The sequence below is a fragment of the Delphinus delphis genome, chromosome 1 (genome assembly GCF_949987515.2).
Source record: "Delphinus delphis chromosome 1, mDelDel1.2, whole genome shotgun sequence".
NCBI lineage: Eukaryota > Metazoa > Chordata > Mammalia > Artiodactyla > Delphinidae > Delphinus > Delphinus delphis.
Window position 1 is genome coordinate 163,173,058 of NC_082683.1, and position 20,075 is coordinate 163,193,132.

The 20,075-nt window shown below is 41.7% G+C and overlaps 1 protein-coding gene across 1 annotated transcript in view; it reads left to right on the plus strand.

The window, feature by feature from the left end:
• The window catches only part of TP53BP2 (tumor protein p53 binding protein 2), a 67,167-nt gene extending 47,981 nt beyond the window's left edge, over nt 1-19,186 (plus strand). The window contains exons 10-18 of the mRNA XM_059997884.1: nt 1,015-1,128; nt 1,443-1,591; nt 2,358-2,823; nt 4,157-4,932; nt 8,006-8,143; nt 8,840-8,973; nt 12,246-12,412; nt 15,509-15,708; nt 18,380-19,186. Of these exons, the coding sequence (XP_059853867.1) occupies nt 1,015-1,128; nt 1,443-1,591; nt 2,358-2,823; nt 4,157-4,932; nt 8,006-8,143; nt 8,840-8,973; nt 12,246-12,412; nt 15,509-15,708; nt 18,380-18,421 (2,186 nt within the window). The 3' untranslated portion in view covers nt 18,422-19,186. The remainder of the gene's footprint in view (nt 1-1,014; nt 1,129-1,442; nt 1,592-2,357; nt 2,824-4,156; nt 4,933-8,005; nt 8,144-8,839; nt 8,974-12,245; nt 12,413-15,508; nt 15,709-18,379) is intronic.
• The last annotated feature ends 889 nt before the right edge of the window (nt 19,187-20,075 follow it).

Consider the following 20,075-nt stretch of genomic DNA (forward strand, 5'->3'; position numbering starts at 1 on the left):
TCTGATGTTAATAACTTGAGAACTTTCCTTGTGGTATAAAAACTCCAGATATGTTAGTGGTGTTATCTCCACAGAATGCAAGACAGTCGGTCCATTCTGTTGATGATTGGTGTTTGCTATTCGTATATGTTTCTGTGTGAGAATTTGCCTGATGATAATTTTTAGAATAAAGGTAAACATATTGGGAGATAAAAGTGAAAGTAACAGAGGCTCGTTGTGTTAGTGGTCTTTGCATTCTGTGTGTAGTCCTCAGATACTTGGCCGGGGGCGGGGGGCAGGTGCAAGCCAGACTTTTATAATAGGAGGAAAAAATGAAGGGAGAGTTGCAGGAAAAGCAGGGCAAAAAGCATCCTTTAATGAGCTTATTAAACTCACCCCTGGAGAAAAAAAAATAGAATCGTCTCTTTTCCGTAACCACTATCATGTGTAAATGATAGCTAACTTTAAAATTATTTATTATTTTGGATTAATTGCCACTGTGAAGCAGTAGTGCTGCATAGTCTGGGTTTTATTGTAGAAAGAGTTAGTTTTGTTTTTTAAGGAAAAATAACAGCTATGGCTTTGAAACTTAAATACCAGTGTAGAAAAAACCTGAATACTCTGATTTACCCAAGACTGTGGTCAGAGTCATGGACTGAAAGTCCGTGCTTTTGCTTTTGTTGTGTGTGCATCACTTGTGGTGGTTATGTAAGACACACCAGAGAGCCCTTGGTCTGCTAGATTGGAAGTCGTTTTCTGGGTGGGATGGTGACGTTTTCTTACCCGGTGAGGAGTAATGCGTCCTTGCTGCTTCAAACGGACTTTCTGTTGATGGTGATTAATTTATTTGAGTCAGCAGGAGCACTCTTCAATTACAAGTATAAAATCTGATGTTTTCTAAGTAAGTTTAACTGGGGTTTTTGTGAGTCTGAGATTTAAACTCATTTTTAGAGATTTAACTTCTTAGCAGCAAAGTGAACCATTAAACATCTCCTTAGAATGCCAGGTTATTGCAGTTGCTTTTCTGTGTTCTAGGCTCTAAAATCCATCTGCTTGGCCCTGATTGGACTCCTCCGAATGCAGATCTTTTCTCGAGCCAACAAGCCTCTGCTTCTGTGTCCAAAAGCTCTGGAAATGCTCCAGACCAAGGTGAGGTTTACTTGTGCTGTTCCTGGATATTCTGTTTTGGGCATCTAAAGGTTCTGTGTATCCTTTTTTAGATAGCTTATTTTCTAGTGTGTTAAGACCAGGGACTGTGTTTATTTCCAGAACAGCTTCATTTAGCCAGGGAATTAAGGTACTAGCATTGTAGTGTTGGGTTATCCTTTAATCAACTTAATTTAAGAATAGAAGAGCATTTAGTGGGTATACGTTTGAGGAGAGAGAAACATGTGTGAATAAGAAATTTTATTACAAGCAGTTTGGTTATCAGCATGATTCTTTTTTTTCCCTGTCTTCTTCAGCTGATGATGGGGAGGTTCCGCTGAGGGAGAAGGAGAAGAAAGTGCGTCCCTTTTCAATGTTTGACACCGTGGACCAGTCTGCTGCCCCACCCGCCTTTGGTACCCTCAGGAAGAACCAGAGCAGTGAAGATATCTTGCGGGATGCTCAGGTACTTGAGAGTATCCCAGTTTTAAGACTTAATGGTAATTCTATATACATTTTTTTTTTTTTAGAAGAGAGAAAGTATTATGTAAGGGAGAGAAAAAAAAATCTATCTGGAAGATTAGAAAATACAACAGCATTCTGTTATTTTAAATCCTGTTGCTTGAGTATATTTGTGGTCTCACATCCTACTGGCACATGACTAACATGCTTGCTTCTGGGTCATATTTTGTATGATTCTCTAAAAAAAATACTACTGCATTGAAGAACATTGTATTTGTGCTGCTCAGTTACCTTGTTTCTTCAAAATTTGGAGCTTAGGTTATGTCAAGCAATCTGATGATGAATCTTCCGTAACTGTTAGGATCCCACCCTTTGATAAGCAGTCTGTGGCTGCATGCTCCAAGTTAGGAGTTTTTTTTTTAACCACGTGGCCCAGATTGCGTGAAGTTCCGATGAACGAGAATGGTTTTCAGTTATTGGTGTCACCCGTGAATATGAAAAATGGCAGTTAAAAGTTTTCAAGTGGCCACTTACAGTTGCCCAAATAGGAAGGGGCAATGCGGAGGAAATCGTACGGGGCAGGATTTGTATTGCATTACTGAAGTGCCTTTTACGTGTGATTTAGTTCAGAGATTTAAGAGTTTTTAATGATTTTTAAATGCAGAGCTAGTCTTTTCAGTCTGTACTTAACATTTGTGCAGTTTAGGGTGTCTGGAACATCCTGTACACCCAGTTACACAGTATTTTAATCGGCTGTCGTGTGTTCACAGGCTGCAAATAAGAATGTAGCGAAGGTACCACCTCCTGTTCCATCAAAACCAAAACAGATTAATTTGCCTTATTTTGGACAAACTAATCAGTCGCCCTCAGACGTTAAGCCAGATGGAAACCCTCAGCAGTTGTCAGCGGCTGTCGCATCCATGGGAAACAAACCCAAACCAGCAGGGCAGCAGCAGAGGGTCCTGCTGGCTGTCAGCATGCCTTCAGTTGGCCAAGCGGACCAGACCCTTCCTCCAGGTTCTAAGCAAGAAAGTCCCCCTGCTGCTGCCGTCCGGCCCTTCACGCCTCAGCCTTCCAAGGACACCCTCCTTCCGCCCTTCAGGAAACCCCAGACCGTGGCTGCCAGCTCCATATACTCCATGTATACCCAGCACCAGGCTCCCGGCAAAAACTTCCAGCAGGCCGTGCAGAGCGCCTTGACCAAGTCCCATTCCCGAGGGCCCCACTTTCCGAGTGGTAAGATTCTTGGTCTCATCTTCACCTGCGTGGATGTGTTTCCATCCTACGCCAGAGCTGCCGTCGATCAGTAAACAGCACAGTGACGTGTACCTCTTTTGACTGATGCTTTTGTCCTAAGAGATTTGTTTCGTTATGGCTTCTGTTCTTCATGGGGAGTTTAAAAGAGTTTGTGCTAAATGCCAGCTACTGTAGTAGCTGAAGATGGTAGGTGAATAAAATGAAATAAATATGAAAATTGATGCATAAAACCTATAGCGATGACATAGCCTTCTGTGTTGAATTTCCTGTGTGTGTTTGTTTCCCGCTCATGGACGAGCTCCTCGGTGAGTGGGGAAAAGTGCCTGCAGGGGATCGCTGTGCAGAGGGATGTGTCTTCACTCTAGGTCTGACCAGGTGTTCTTAGTGCCTAGAGGTTTAGACAACTGCCTCTGTATATGTATTTTTTTTAATGTTCTCTACTATATTTTAAGTTGTTCTAATGAGGACACAGTTACTAGTTAAATATAAAACACAAAAAGATTACTTTGTGTTCAACATACATAATTTGGTAACTTGTTGGGTTCTTTCTAAGAGTCATTAGTTTATGGGACTGGAATAAAATTCACTGTGTTTTAATGGAATGAAAATGGCTTTCTAGTTATGAAATAAGCACGTAATTGTGGCCCAGAATGTCATGAAAGTAATTACACAGCAGAGAATTAGTATATATGCTACATCTTACTCTTTTTCATGAGTCTGGTGAAAACTGCTAATATAATAATTCGGGAATTAGATAATGATGATGTAATCAGAATGTTTAAGGAGAATAGTTTTGGTAAATAGAAGTGATTATTAATAATTTTGTAAGCCAAATGATTTGTCACATTGATTTCCTTTTGAAAATTGTGAAAGATGGGATAGTGCATGTTTAGTTTTAATCTGGACACGTGAAAGGATCACCAGTTTTCACTGATTCTAAATTCTTTTCACATTTTGACATTTTATTTATTTTAATTTTAATTTTTTTTTTTTACATTTTTACATTTTAAATTTGGATACTATGGTCTGTGATTTCTTACAATTATAATTGACAACATTTTCTTTCACATTGGTACATAAAATAATGGTACCTCTTTACAATCAATGAGGGTTTTGATTCTGTAATAAGTTTATTATGCAACGATGGAAACCTTGCTTTGTCATTTGTTATTTTTAAAAATTAGTTGTATTGAAGGGTATTATGTAATAACTGAAATTAAAAGAGGCTTTAATTATTGTTAGCTATGTCTGTTATTTGCTAGTTTTGTTTAATTAATACTAATCAGGGCTTTTTTTTTCCATTTCCAATTAGTTTATGGCAAGCCTGTGATTGCTACTGCCCAGAACCCACAGCAGCTCCCAGAGAACATTTATTCCAATACCCAGGGCAAACCTGGCAGCCCGGAACCTGAAACAGAGCCCATTTCTTCAGTTCAGGAGACCCATGAAAACGAAAGAATTCCTAGGCCACTGAGCCCAACCAAATTACTGCCTTTCTTATCGAATCCTTACCGAAACCAGAGCGACGCTGACCTAGAAGCCCTGCGAAAGAAACTGTCGAACGCACCACGGCCACTAAAGAAACGCAGCTCCATTACAGAACCAGAGGGTCCTAATGGGCCGAATATTCAGAAACTTCTGTATCAGAGGACCACCATCGCCGCCATGGAGACCATCTCTGTCCCGGCACACGCATCCAAGTCCACTTCTGGGACTGCCAGCCCGGAAAGCCCGCTGGAGACCCAGAGTCCATATTTGCACGTGGAGCCAGAGAAGGAGGTGCTCCCTCTGGCCCCTGAGCCGGTATCCCCGGGGGAAGCAGGGAGCGCCAGTACAGAGAGCAGTGACCTGCCCGCTCCTTCTCCGGGCCTTGAGTATGAGCCTGAAGGAGTCCCAGACAGCAGTCCAAGTTTCCAGAACAACGTGGAAGAGCCAAACCCAGAGGCTCCCCCTCTGCTTGAAGTGTACCTCGAAGAGTACCCCCCCTACCCACCCCCGCCGTACCCGTCTGGGGAGCCAGAAGGCCCAGGAGAAGACCCTGTGAGCCTGCGTCCGCCTGAGATCACTGGGCAGGTTTCTCTGCCTCCTGTAAGTACTGTGGTGTCTTGTGGTCACTGCAGAAACCTTTTGTCTTGTCACAGCTTTCTAGGTGGCTAGTCGTCACTACTCAGTGAAACACCAGTGAGTACTTACAGCCGGCCATTCACCAAAGATGGTCCATGTTTAAACTGCCTGTTGTAGCCAATGTGTTCTACAGCTTGCCCTTCATTTTACAGTTCCCTTGGCACAGAGTGGATCTTATAAATGTTATCAAAACGCAATATGTTCAGCATCACAAACATTTTAATTTGGGGGGAAGAGCCCCTTTCTTTATGAAGGAAACAAAGTTTTGCTCTCATACCTATAAACACCATGTTTGCTGTTTCTTCTCTAGCTGGTGTCACATATTATGGGAGGCAACACTGGGAATGAAAAGACCTGGATTTGGAACTTTCGATCACTAGTTTAGCTCTGTGAAATCGGGCAGATGGTTTAACTTCTCTCATTGGTGATATCACTCTTTCAGACTTTTCTTTTTCTAGCAGTGAAATTTATTTTCAATGTCATATTTAGGTGGAACCTCAAACTTCCAATGCTGATAAAATTGGAAGGGTTCTAGATGAAATGGGGGCTGGGGGAGGTAACTGAGCAGAGAGGGGGGTGGACCCTCTTCAGCCTCTTCCTCTCCTTCAGCCTGGTTTGAAGTCTCTGGGTATCATGGCGATCCCTCAGGTGTCCTTGTGCTCTGACATTGTTATTCTATTTCAGTACTTGTAATTGGTCTGTTCATATTTTCTATTTCTTCCTGGTTCAGTCTTGGAAGATTGTACCTTTCTAAGAATTGGTCCATTTCTTCTAGTGTGGACAGTCATTTTATTGGCATGTAGTCGCCTGTAGTAGTCTCTTATTGGTCCTTTGTATATCTGCGGTGTCGGTTGTAACTTCTCCTTTTTCATGTCTAATTTTGTTGATTTAGGCCCTCTCCCTTTTTTTCTTGACGAGTCTGGCTAAAGGTGTATCAATTTTGTTTATCTTTTCAAAGAGCCAGCTTTTAGTTTCATTGATCTTTTCTGTTGTTATCTTCGTCTCTAGTTCATTTATTTCTGCTCTGATCTTTATGATTTCTTTTCTTCTGCTAACTTTGGGTTTTGTTTGTTTTTCCTTCTCTAGTTGCTTTAGATATAAGGTTAGGTGGAGGTTTTTCTTGTTTCCTGAGGTAAGTTTGTATCACTGTAAACTTTTCTCTTAGAACTGCTTTTGCCGCATCCCGTAGGTTTTGGATGACGCTAAGTTATTCTAAAGCTTTGTATGTTTTGACTTGGGCGTGTCTTCTGCACTCCTTCCAAATGTTAAGCTTTTCTTTGGAAGTTTATTTTGTCACTTTGAGATAGGTGAAAGAAGATCAGAATCCCAAAATGTCTTCAAAGTTGTTTTCTTCAGAGTTTAGTTTGAAGTCATTTTGTTTCAGTAGGATGCCAAGCTATGAATTTTTAAAACCTGGGCAGAAGCACCATAGCATATTGTAAGGGTTTTTTTTAAAGTGCTTTATATGTTTGATCCCTTATTACATCTTCTAGATGTGGTAGAAGTCAAAGATAATGATTATCCAAAGTTGCCTCAACTACTAGTTTACAGTCGACATTTGTTTAAAACTTCTATATGGTAGGGCTTCCCTGGTGGCACAGTGGTTGAGAGTCCGCCTGCCGATGCAGGGGACACGGGTTCGTGCCCCAGTCCGGGAAGATCCCACATGCCGCGGAGCGGCTGGGACCGTGAGCCATGGCCACTGAGCCTGCGCGTCCGGAGCCTGTGCTCCGCAGCAGGAGAGGCCACAGCAGTGAGAGGCCCGCGTACCGCCAAAAAAAAAAAAAAAATTCTATATGGTAAACATTGAATTCTAGTGAAAAAAAGTTTTAAAATAGAGGTTAACACTTTTTTAACAGTTCTGTGCTGCTCCATCCTGAGGCGTGATTCTCTTTGAGTTAAACATGCGAGATTCTGTTATTCTCTTCCTGGGAAGGTGATCTATAAACTTTTCTCTTCTTGGTTCAAGTGAAATAGAAGCCACTGTCTCGTGCTGTTGTTTGAAAGTGGGTATGATTGTACTGTTTGTGAGTTGTGTTATCTCAGCCATGTAATATTTACTCTTGTTTTCTTTTTTTCAAGAGACAGAAACATTTTAGCCATTGTACATTTATGAAATATATTCATTGCTACTTAACGTTTTTCAAAACTCAGTAGTTTTCCACACCTGAAATAAAATAAAGAGAAGTATGTGCAGCATATCATACCCTAGGAAATGTTTCCACTCTGTTGGCTGTGTTTAAGAAACCTGTCTTATAGGATGTTAGATCTAGTTTTAACATTTGCCTTAGTTTTTTAAGCCTGACATATTAAAATGTAGAAAAGATGGTTAATTTACCCATGTGTCTTGGAGTACAGTTAAATTTTTAAATATAAAATAGTGATAGCATTTTAAGACTTGTAGGATTCCTCCCTGGTATGTCTAAGACAGACTAATAATCTTTATTTTTTACTTTCATAATATGCTCCACTCCCCTTCCCCCAGGAGGCATTATGTTGGATATGGTTAAAAGGAGGGGCTTTGAAGAAGCCAGATTCCTTGGATTTGAATTCCAGCTCTGATGTTTACTGGCTGTGTGCCTCAACTTCCTTATCTGTAAAATGGGATAATAGGGTTTTCAAGAGGAATAAATGAATAATCATTCAATAAATGTCAGCTCTCGCAATTCTCAGTTTGTGCTCTTGCCCAGTTTATTAATGTGGGGCTAGCGCTACCGTATTAGGTAATTAAAGACCAATCTTGGCTAATTTTGATCCTTGACAGAGAACCAGCCTGCTTCCTACTGCAGATTATACTCTTAGCGCATGTTACCCAAATGTAGTTTTCACTAGGCTTTAAAGAATTAGGTTCTTCCCACTTAGTTACGTGGGTTTATTCATTAAGCGCTAAAAAAAAATGTTTTTATATATATATATATGTATGTATTTTCAAAGCTCCTTTTACTATCTCAGCTGAGATATTATTCCTCCCTTCTTGTTGTTTTTTGGTCTCTTGCTTAGACCGGGATCCTTAACCTTCCGTGCATTTCTTTTGCAGGGCAAAAGGACAAACTTGCGTAAAACTGGTTCAGACCGGATTGCTCATGGAATGAGGGTGAAATTCAACCCCCTTGCTTTACTTCTCGATTCCTCTTTGGAGGGAGAATTTGACCTTGTACAGAGAATTATATATGAGGTACGATTGAATTAGTACGTTTCTTATATACCGCCTTGTATTTTGTTTTAAAGCTCTAATCAGAAGGCTACTGTAGGGAACTGTACTTTTGCATTGTTTTCTCTTTTGGGAGGTGGGGTTGTTGAGAGGAACTCTTGAGCATGCTCCCAAACCGGCTTCTCTGTTTTAAAGGTGTGGCTGTAACACTTTCAGTAAATAGTGTGGAAGTTCAGTTATTCACTGGGGGTACTTTCCTTAGGGACATCATGACCCTCCTTTAAAAGTTGCTCAAGTATGGATTTGTACCCTGCAGTGTTAAATTACAGATGTGGTCCCTACTTTTCAGAAACCTGCTATTTAAAATATTTTTAGTTGGCCTTTCTTCCCTTCCATGGCAAACGTGACTTCTCCGTAGATGCTTATCTGTGGTGGGAAGTTGGAGGATAAATAAGCAAAAGTGACTATAAGGATATATAGTTTCTGGGACTTCTTCAGCTTTTAAAACCCTTTTTATAGGGAGTGCCTACTTAATGTCGTATTTCTAGAACTGTACTTGGTATAGTTTTCTTGGCTCCTGAAGGTTTTAATTATGTTTAAAAAAAAAAAACTACAAGAGTCTCTTTCAAATTTTCTTGATCCTAGAGCCAGTTAATGGTTGACAGTTAAGGTGACAAAAAATTTGAGGGATGATCACCCTTGTTCTTACTGATGTTACAGGTTGATGACCCAAGCCTACCTAATGATGAAGGTATCACAGCTCTTCACAACGCCGTGTGTGCAGGACACACAGAAATTGTTAAATTCCTGGTACAGTTTGGTGTAAATGTCAATGCTGCTGACAGTGATGGATGGTAAGGTTTTCTTTTAAACTCCACTCAGACTTCAATTGTATCTGCTGCGTAGGCAGCGGAGGAGCAGTGTTGTAGACGCTGTTAGAAGGGAAGAAGTATGTCAGTGCGTGTCCTCAATGCTGCTTGTAATCTAGAAGGAGAGACGTGGGAGACATTTTTAAGGGATTAATATGTCTTCATGTAATAGTCATCTCACTCCCGTTCTGGAAGCAGATGGAGTTCTGTTTTTTTATATAAAAAATTTTTTTTTAGCCACACTGCATGGCTTATGGGATCATAGTTCCCCGACCAGAGATTGAACTCAGGCCCTTGGCAGTGAGAGTTTAGAGTCCTAACCACTGGACCGCCAGGGAATTTCCCAGATGGAGTTTCAGAAGTTTAGTAGTTAAATAATAAAAATAAGAAATGTCCCAAAGTGGTACACAGTTCATTGGCATGCTTCAGTGAATATGAGAAATGCTGATTTAAGCAGGGTCCCCCCACCTCCCTGAAACTACTGTGTGTCTAAGAGGGGATTATAATTTGTAAACTTCTCCCACTAGTTTTGACCATGAAATCCATTTTTCATGGAGCATCTTGTAGAACTGGTGTGTGGCTAAAACCCAGGAGATATTATTGTAAATGACGAATATTATTATTCCTAGGATGATGATTTAATGATTATGATTATTAATTAAATTATGATTTAATGATTAATAATGATTCCTAGGAAAGATTTACTTCTTTCTATATAAAAAAGAATTAAGTTATAATCACACTATATTTATGCAAGTATTTAAATTTTATAGCCTGTATTTCTCTCAATATGGAAATAATTGTAATATCAAATTTACATGTATACACATATAAGTTGCAGACACCCATATGCATAGGTTTGAAAAAGCCTCATCTCTTACCACGTGGCTGTGACTCATTCATTGTGGCTGTCTCCTTCTTGCTAGACGTTTAGATTGCTTTCCATTTCTTTGTTTGTTATAAATAATTCTTGGAGAAGCAGTTTTGGTTGCACTTCAAAAAAATTGTATTTATAAAAGTAATGTGAGCCCATTGTGGAAAACGTACAAAATAGAGAAATAAGAGGAAAACAAGCCATTTGTATCCTACAATCTAGAAGTAAACACCATCGATATTTTAATATGTTTCCTTCAAGCTCATTTATGTATGTGTATATATGTATAATTTTTATTTATTTTTATTTATTTATTTATTTTTTGTGGTATGCGGGCCTCTCACTGTTGTGGCCTCTCCCGTTGCGGAGCACAGGCTCCGGACGCGCAGGCTCAGCAGCCATGGCTCACGGGCCCAGCCGTTCCGTGGCATGTGGGATCTTCCCGGACCGGGGCACGAACCCATGTCCCCCGCATCGGCAGGCGGACTCTCAACCACTGTGCCACCAGGGAAGCCCTATATGTATAATTTTTTATGCCTATATTTTTTTTTTTAGTTTAGCTCTCAATAGGTTTTTTTTTTAAGTTGAGGTATAGGTGAATTACAATATTATACTAGTTTCGGGTGTATAACACAGGGTCAAAATTTTTATAGGTTATACTCCATTTAAAGTTATTAAAATATCAGCTACATTCCCTGTGCTGTACAAAATATCCTTGTAGCTTATTTATTTTATACATAATAGTTTGTACCTCTTAGTCCCCGATCCCCGTCTTGATCTCTTCCTCTCTTGGCTTTCCCCACTGGTAACCTCTGATTTGGTCTCTGCACATGTGAGTCTGCATGTTTTGTTCTCTTCATTCATTTGTTTTATTTTTCAGATTCTACATATAAGTGATAACAAACAGTATTTGCCTTTTTTATGCCTACTTTTTTAGTTTACCTTCACAACATAAGCAGAACAAACTCTTAATGTGTCACAATGTCTTTGTTTCCTAATATTGGGAGTTTAGATTATAATTTTTTACTATTAAAAAAATTAAAAAGCCATGCAGTTAAAAAGTCTGTAGTAGGGCTTCCCTGGTGACGCAGTGGTTGAGAGTCCGCCTGCCGATGCGGGGGGCGCGGGTTCGTGCCCCGGTCCGGGAGGATCCCGCGTGCCACGGAGCGGCTGGGCCCGTGAGCCGTGGCCGCTGAGCTTGCGCGTCCGGAGCCTGTGCTCCGCAATGGGAGAGGCCACAACGGTGAGAGGCCCGCGTACCGCAAAAAAAAAAAAAAAAGTCTGTAGTAATATTCACCAAATTATTAGTGATAGTGTTTGGGATATGCGGGGAGGGAAATAAATTTCTTTTGTGAAAGACCCAAGTGGAATAACATAAAAAGGGGAGGGAAGAAAAGGGTAAAGAAATCTCATGTACTTCAGGGCTTGATTAACATCCTCCAGCCCATCTTCTGAGCTTGGGCAGTGGTTCCGGCTCTTCCACCTTTACCATGAATCTGGAGTCATTTATAATACATTATGAAACATTTGAGATGGTGGAGAAGATTCTTTGTTATGGTATTCCTAAGTTCCTGCTAACCGGTTGCTAATATAGATTGAAATGTGTATTTTCCAGTCATTTTTCTGGTCTGAATTGAATTGGCAATTTTTTTTCCAATTAAAATTGAATTAGGATTAAAAAAATGTTGGGTAAAGGTAGTTCTTTATGTGCAACTTAATTCCTTCAAAATTGGTGGTGATAAAGGGACATTTACAGGCACGTGTTTTTTTTGTTTTTTTCTTTTTTGCGGTATGCGGGCTTCTCACCGCCGTGGCCCCCCCCACCGCGGAGCACAGGCTCCGGACTCACAGGCCCAGAGGCCATGGCCCACGGGCCCAGCCGCTCCACGGCATGTGGGATCCTCCCGGACCAGGGCACGAACCCACGTCCCCTGCATCGGCAGGCGGAGTCCCAGCCACTGCACCACCAGGGAAGCCCAGGCACGTGTTTTGAGGGGAGGCCTATTATATAAAGACGTTAGGTCCTCCATCCTGGCGGAAATAATCAGGCTGGATGCTCCAGAACATGGAGCTAAATATATTCTATCCTGCTTTAGAGCAGTATACGAATTGCATGTCCTTTCACTCCTGTCCTTGATCCCTTTCACCCGCGGTGCTGCCCTGGCCCCAGTGCCGTCCCGACATTTTTCTTTGTGGCTGGAATTCTCGGATGGGCTCAAGCATCTATGTTTAACTCGTTTTTAAAAATCTGTGAGAGCGGTTTTCAGGAGAAAGGGCCTGGTGGGTGACAGGCTGGAGAGCTCTCCCTGCGGATGCCGTGTTGCGGCAGGTGTCGTCCCGTGTAGGAAGGCACCCCCAGTCCTTGCTGTGCCCTTGTCCGCAGGACCCCGCTGCATTGTGCTGCGTCCTGTAACAGCGTCCAGGTGTGTAAGTTCTTGGTGGAGTCCGGAGCCGCTGTGTTTGCCATGACCTACAGTGACATGCAGACGGCTGCGGATAAATGTGAGGAAACGGAGGAAGGCTACACCCAGTGCTCGCAATTTCTTTACGGTACGGAACAATTCGATTTACGTGCACTGATTACTGCATTCATTTATCCTTTATCTCTAGGGGATCGTTCCAAAGGGTTTTTATTATTTGGGAATGCATTTTGTGTTGTACATAGTCCTGGGCATTGAAGATAGGGCAGCCTCGATCACAAACATGAATGCAGCTTTTGTGTGTGCCTAGAAGCGGCTGTTATCAGGGACATCTTCAAAGACAAAAGACAGTGATGCAGCCTTGGACCTAGCAGGGTTAATAGCTTTTGACCATCGAAAGATCCTCTAGTAAGACTTCAGTACTTAGCGAGTGATGCTGTATCTGTGCAAATAAGTAAACAGAACCCCCCTGCAAGATGATCAAGAGAAATGCAGGGTTGGAATAAGAATCCACAGATCCAAGTTTTCCTGCTAAATCGAACTTGTCGCAGAGGAAAAGAAAGGCAACACCATATTTTAGAACTGATTTTTTTGACTCTTTTGTTCCCTTGTTTTTGAGTTTATGATTCTGATGCATCCCATCAGCTCTGTCCCTAGAGAAAAAAGGACGAAGTTTTAGATGGCTATATGTTGATTGGCACCGTTATTTACAAGGAAAATTTTTTTTATTTACAAGTCTTAGAAGTTGAGGTTAATGTTTCTTTTTAGTCTGGCTTGAGAGAAGTGGAGAAGGGGAAAAGACAGAGACAAATGAGGAGGTACGTCCCAGGACCCCAGACCACTCAAGCATCAGGCATGGAAAGATGCCTGAGGTGAAATGTCTTCTCTGTTTGACTGTTCTCCGAGTCTCACTAGGCCTGTTTTCAGGCTCTCGGAGAGAAGGGAGAGGGGTCAGAGGGAGAACCACAGACTGCAGGTTCTCTTCTTCGTCTCTCAGCTCTTAGTTTTTATCGTTGATATTTATGATCACTCTCTGTTTATGTTCTCAACTTTACATCAAAGAATAATTTTGACATATGGACACATTTTGAAATCAGTATGTTATATTAATATGTATTTTGTTACATTAAACGTATTGGCGATCGAGCTATATGTAAGTATGGGATATGATTTTTTAAAAAACATTTAGGGACATTTGATCAGATTTTTTAAATTTATGAAATATATCGTGGATACCGAGAGCATTTCTGACATAGATGTGCAGTTTAAGTAATGATGATCCTAGATTAACACAGTGAAACATCCAGGTATCCAGCTTGGGAAACAGACCATGAGCTCTGTCTGCCGTCAGCAGGGGCCCTGCCCTGATATAGCTCCTCTCACATCTGTGGTGACTGCCCCCTTGAATTTATAAAAATAGGTATATCACCTCTGTATGAATCCTACAACTGATATTGTTTAGTTCTGCCCGTTTTTGACCTTCATATTAAATAAACCATACTGGTGATTCTGTGGCTTGCTTTTTTCATTCCCCATAGTTTTTGAGATGCGTCTGTGTTGTTGCATGTAGCTGTTGTTTCTTTTCACTGCGCTACTGTTCCATTTGGGGACTCTACTACAATTTATCTTTCCATTCTACTTCTGGCAGATGTTGAGTTATTTCCTTTATTTATTTATCCATTCATGCATTCAATTATAAACATGGCTTCGGCCACCATTTTTGTCCTTATCTTCTGGTGTCTCTCTAGAAGTAGAATAGCCAGGTCACAGGAATATACGTCAAGCAGAGAGTACCTTTTGCTCTGTGTTCTCTTTGACCTTTGGTGGATTTGGAAGCCTGTCTCACTGTGCCTTTAGTTTGCATTTCCCAAACTGCCACTGAGATGGAGCATGTTTTTAGGACCCTCAGAAACGTTTGAAAATTGTTGACTCATAACTCTTAGTTTGGTAAATAACAAAGTAATGAGAAATAGTCTTCCATGCCTAATGGTTTCCTGGAAATGAGACTCAAGTTGTTACGTTGAGTGCACCATTCTGATCCCAACCAGATGACGAGTCTGGCGTGCTTTAAAACTTGGTGGAGTTACAGTTCTATCAAGTATAACTTGAAAGTTGGAAATTTACTTGTCCCCATGAGTAGAAACCTGACCATTTAGATAGGTAGAGCCTTCTTTTGGAAAAGAACGATTTAATTTCTTGTTTTGCCCAGAGTGAGAGGTAGTGTGTGCTATGTCATATTAACTGACACAGGAAAAATAAGTTCATGATAATTTAGGTTCGCATAAGTTGAGAAACCCAACTGTTCACAGGCAAGCAGGTATTTTCCTGGCTTTCCTAAAAAGGTGACAATGATAATGACCTCTGACTTGCCCAGGACGTTGTTGTCTAATTCTTCCTCCCCTTTCCCCATGTTGCCTGCCCGTTGACGATTGTTACTGCTCATTAACGTCGCCTTATAGGATAGGAAGGTATAAATGGAGAACGGTACAACCTAAGGTCGTAGTTCATTTGCAAATCTGTTATTAACTCTGGTAAGAAGTGGACATTTGGGGATTTTTTTTCCTTCCCCAGTTTGTGGATTTCAGTATCTTTTAGAATTCTGATTCTCATCATTTTAGAGTTGACTATATGTGGACTTTTATATCCTGTCTAATATACCTGGCCATATTTCTGTATTCTAACATTGTATAATTTTTTTTCTTTTATCTTTCCACATTTGGAAATTATCGATAGAGACCACTTTAATAGGCACAACACTCTGGTCATTTTTCTCTGTCTGCTTTAAGTTTTAGGTAAAGAACAAAAATGATTCCAGAGTTCCTTGGTCATTACACTTAGTGAATAGGCTAAAATTGGACAGATGTTTCATTAACTTTTTTAATATCCTAGACTGGAACAGTTCTTTTTTTATTCCTGGGTTTGTAATCGTTTTGTATTCTGAGTAAGAGAAGTTTTGAGAGCTGCTTATAAGGTGTTGGTTAGTTTTTAGAGCTGGTTTAGAGATGATAGCATATGTTAACTTGTCTTTTATATGTTCCCTCTACACGGCTGGCCTTCCTCTGCTCCCCCTGGCCCCGGGAAGTTTATTTATTGAATGTTTAATGTAATAATTCTACCATTCCAGCAGGTCCCCATTTCTTCTCATTTGGCTTTATAGAGTGACAGGTTCTGAGCGTGGTATCCTCTGAGTTACATATATTCTGTTCTGTATCTTACATGATTTCAGGAGTTCAGGAGAAGATGGGCATAATGAATAAAGGGGTCATTTATGCCCTTTGGGACTATGAACCTCAGAATGACGACGAGCTACCCATGAAAGAAGGAGACTGCATGACAATCATCCGCAGGGAAGACGAAGATGAGATTGAATGGTGGTGGGCCCGCCTGAATGACAAGGAGGGATACGTTCCACGCAATTTGCTGGGAGTAAGTGAAGGATGTTTTGTTTAAAACAATTTTTATTTCTTTAATGTATCTATTTTATGTTATTTATTTGTTTAATTTTTGGCTGCATTGGGTCTTCGTTGTATATGCGCGGGCTTTTCTCTAGTTGGGGCGAGCGGGGGCTACTTTTTGTTGCGGTTCATGGGCTTCTCATTGCAGTGGCTTCTCTTGTGGAGCACGGGCTCTAGGCGCGTGAACTTCAGTAGTTGTGGCGCATGGGCTCAGTAGCTGTGGCTCGCGGTCTCTAGAGCACAGGCTCAGTAGTTGTGGCGCGCGGGCTCAGTAGCTGTGGCTTGCGGGCTCTAGAGCGCAGGCTCAGTAGTTGTGGCTCATGGGCCTAGTTGCTCTGCGGCATGTGGGATCTTCCCGGACCAGGGCTCGAACCAGGGCCCTGCATTGGCAGGCGGATTCTTAACCACTGCGTCACCAGGGAAGTCCCTGGATTTGTTTAAGTCAGGATTTCCGAATCTGCTAGGGAACTTGAACAGGGCACCAGAGACAAGATTCTTTGTTCTTTCTCTACCTTTGGATTTTAAGTTTCCTAAAAACCAAGAAAATAATCAAATCATATCAGCACATGTAATCCAATAACATGTCTGTATTAGTCTGAAGGGACTGCTGTCAGTGGGCAGACATTCTTGGTGGGGGGAGTATTTTCAGGGAAAGGCTAGTATAGTTGGACAGAGTCTAATATACAAAAAATGGGAGATAGTTTCACTGTATTTTCATCAGCTGTCAGACCGACATGGTCTGTGTCCGCAGAGAGCTTCTGTCCCACTCGAGGCCCTGAACCAGGGCTCTGTCTGGAATCATCCCGCTGTCCGGACATTACTCTCTGTGGAGCTCGTTAAAATGACCCGGTGTTGGGACCTGGAGCTTGGATTCTGGCCTGTATCTCCTCCTCCTGACTCTTCTCCTTTGTGGTTTGATGTGCAGTGTAAATGACATCATATATCCTGACTGCTATCTTCCTGGTAGCAAAATTTACTATTAGATAAGCATTTGGGGTTTGGACAATATTCATTCGTGTGATCATACTATAAACGATAAAGAGTAGTGAAACTGAAAAAAACAATTAAGCCATGGAGCCCGTTAAAAAAATCTTTCCAATTACCAGACGAAAGCAGAAATGTAAAGGTAGTTCTCTTTTGCTTCCCTCCTGTTTGCTTCTACAAAGTCTTTAGCGCCAGAGAAGCATAATCTCTTGCGTGCAGCCTCTTTCCTTCTTTAATGAACACCGAGAGCAAACAGGCACGCCCTTCTGCTTCTTGTAGTTTCTTCTTTTCTGGGAAAAGCTCTACCTCTTAGAAGTAGTTGCTTATTTGAGTCTTAACTTTAATTTTCTGACAAAGAGGTCCCGTGGTGAATGAAACATGGGGAGAATGATTTGTTCCCAAGTGTGGAAGCAGCTGGTCAGAGACCAAGCTCTGCCTCCTGGGTGGCTTTCAGAGGTTCTGTAATCAGCGGACTGGATTGCAGATTTTCATTTTAATCGGACATTTAAATATTCTCGGTTCTTTGGAGATCTTTCCTGGGTAGAAGTGGCCTCTACACAACTTCCTGGGGTTCCTTTTGAGGTTTTTTTTTTAAAAAAGGAAATTGCATAAATGTTTTAGTCAGAGGCTCACATACAAGTGTAGAAAATTATATTGGCTAAAATATCTTTCCTCACAGAGAAAAACAACCCTTGATACAACATTGATCCCTCAGTTAATTTTGCAGTTTGGGCTGGAAGTCTGGCTTGACTTTGTTTCAGTAAACCCTTTTTTCCCTTTGTCTAGGGGAGGGGGAGGAGGGTTTTGTTCTGTTTGCCAGTTGAATGACTAGTTTGAGTTGCTCTTGGCTTCCTGAACACCTTCCTTGCCAGCTCTTGTTATGGAAAACACAAAACCACCAAATCCTAAAACAAAAAACTCCACTTATCCTTCCTCAAATCTGTAGACTTTTAGTCTGTGGCATTTGGTTACTGATAGCCTCAAGTCTGTGTGACGTCCATTGTGAAATAAAGTTAAAATAGAGACTTTTTAACCTCTTATCTTTTCCCGTGGAATGGAAGCTCCCAGCATTGGAGCTTATAGCGTATTGCAAATCACCTCTAGTCCTTTGTGGTCCTTGTTGGACTTGATTTACGGTTCAGTAGGCTGTGTAGATGGAGTTAATGCTCAGAGCATCTTGGATTTTTTTTGTTTTGTTTTTTTGCGGTACGTGGGCCTCTCACTGTTGTGGCCTCTCCCGTCGCGGAGCACAGGCTCCGGATGCGCAGGCTCAGCAGCCATGGCTCACGGGCCCAGCCGCTCCGCGGCATATGGGATCTTCCCGGACCGGGGCACGAACCCGTGTCCCCTGCATCGGCAGGCGGACTGTCAACCACTGCGCCGCCAGGGAAGGCCGCATCCTGGATTTTATATCACTGCACCATGGTGTTGTCCCTGTTGAGGGAACCCCTGTGACCTTTGAATGTCCTTTGTACAAGAGTTGGTAAATATGAATCTTTGGGCAGCTCTGGGTGTTTCACATGGCAGGGAGTTCTTTCTTTGGTTTAATTTCTTTCCTGTGACATCAGCACCCGTCCCTACCCCCCATATTTCTTGAAAATGTGTTATACTCCCACGTCTGTGCGGTATGTAAATATTTTTAAAATTCTTTTTTACAGCTATACCCAAGAATTAAACCAAGACAAAGGAGCTTGGCTTGAAACTTTGCACACTTTTAGTTAATGAAGAATTAATCTGTTACCAATAAGAAGAAATAATATGATTGTTTGTGGCAAAAATTTTGTAAGACTTATTTTAATGACAAACTAACTTGAAAGCAATGAAGATCGGGCTCTGGAAGCAAATGAAGGCTTGGAGCAGAGCCACTGCTGGTGGAGGATACTCAGCACGACGGAATGAACGGAGCTTGGCAGGAAGCTGACCACTCTGCGCTGGATACAGGTACTCCGTGTCACACTCCGAAAGATACACGGTGACCGTCCTGTTCTCTGCAAGAAACGGGACCACTTATTGGGCTCCTGGGAGATCAGCTGCGGGGCCTGCTTAAATGGGCGTTTTTCATTGCCTGCCCCTGTCCCTGCCCTCCCACCGGAAGGAGCAGTGCCATCATGATGCCATCTCAGATTGTCCCCCAGCACCAGCAGGCCCGTGGGGGACTCACACGGAGGCTCGAAGGTGCCGCACACTTGCGTGTCGTCTGTGAAGAACTGTTTGTTGGTTGTCAGTGAGCAATAACTTTATGGTATGAGTTCTTGTAGCGTCATGTATTCAAAATATTGAAACCACACTACACTACAGGTAATTAGATTTAGACTTTTGTTTTTAGGCCGAAGTTTGAATCTATATTTATTGTCTTTTGTATCTCGGAAATTAGAGACTTGCTATATAGACTTACCCGTGATATTTGTCAAGATCATAGCTGACTTTAAAAACAATTGTAATAAAGTTAAACTTTTTGACTCTAAGCTTTTTACCGGCTTTAGTTTTTTATGTCACGTTAACAGCCTTGTTTAACGTTCCTAAGCCATTGGAATATCGTACCCTGCTGAAAAATAATAAGAATTTTTTTTTTTACCAGCCATGTGATTAAACGTAAGTATTTCTTTGCTCAGTTTTGCAATTTGTGAGTCTCGTGGCGGTCTTTGTTATAGAATTAAGACGCTTTTTAAAGATCCTAGAGGCCATGGTGCTAGAAACTTGTACCTTTACCTAGAGCTTCTGATAGGCTGTTTCAGTGGCCTCGTTTTATTTCAGATTCTTCTTAGAGTTATATACATTTACGGGATGAAAACTTAGGTGGACACAGTCTGCACGTCGTTTTATTAATATGGTACCAAGTTTGTGCATTTTGGGGGAACTCATTTTGCTTAGTGAAACTGTTTCATTTAATAGAAGATACAGGTGAGAAAAACCAGTGGTCCCTTTTCCTTATACATTTTTATGAGTAGCTAACTTCTAGCAAAAAAGGAAGATAGATGAAGGACAGAACATATGATGCCTTTCAGAGTCATGCAGAAGTAGTGACAACATGGATGAAACATCAGAAGACCTGTGTGGTAGACAGAATTCTAAAGATGCCCCTCCAGCCCCTCATATTCCTGTCCTGTGGTGCAATGGACTGACTGTGTCCCCCTAAAATTCATGTTGATGCCCTAACCCCCAGTGTGATAGTATTTGGAGGTGGGGCCCTTGGGAGGTGATTAGGTTTAGGTGAGGTCCTGAGGGTTGGTCTGCATGATGAGGTTAGTGTTCTCATAAGAGGAAGTCTGGTGCACTGTGTGAGGACACCCCAGGAAGGCTGCCACTCTCACCAGACACTGAACCTGCTGGCACCTTGATCCTGGACTTCCCAGC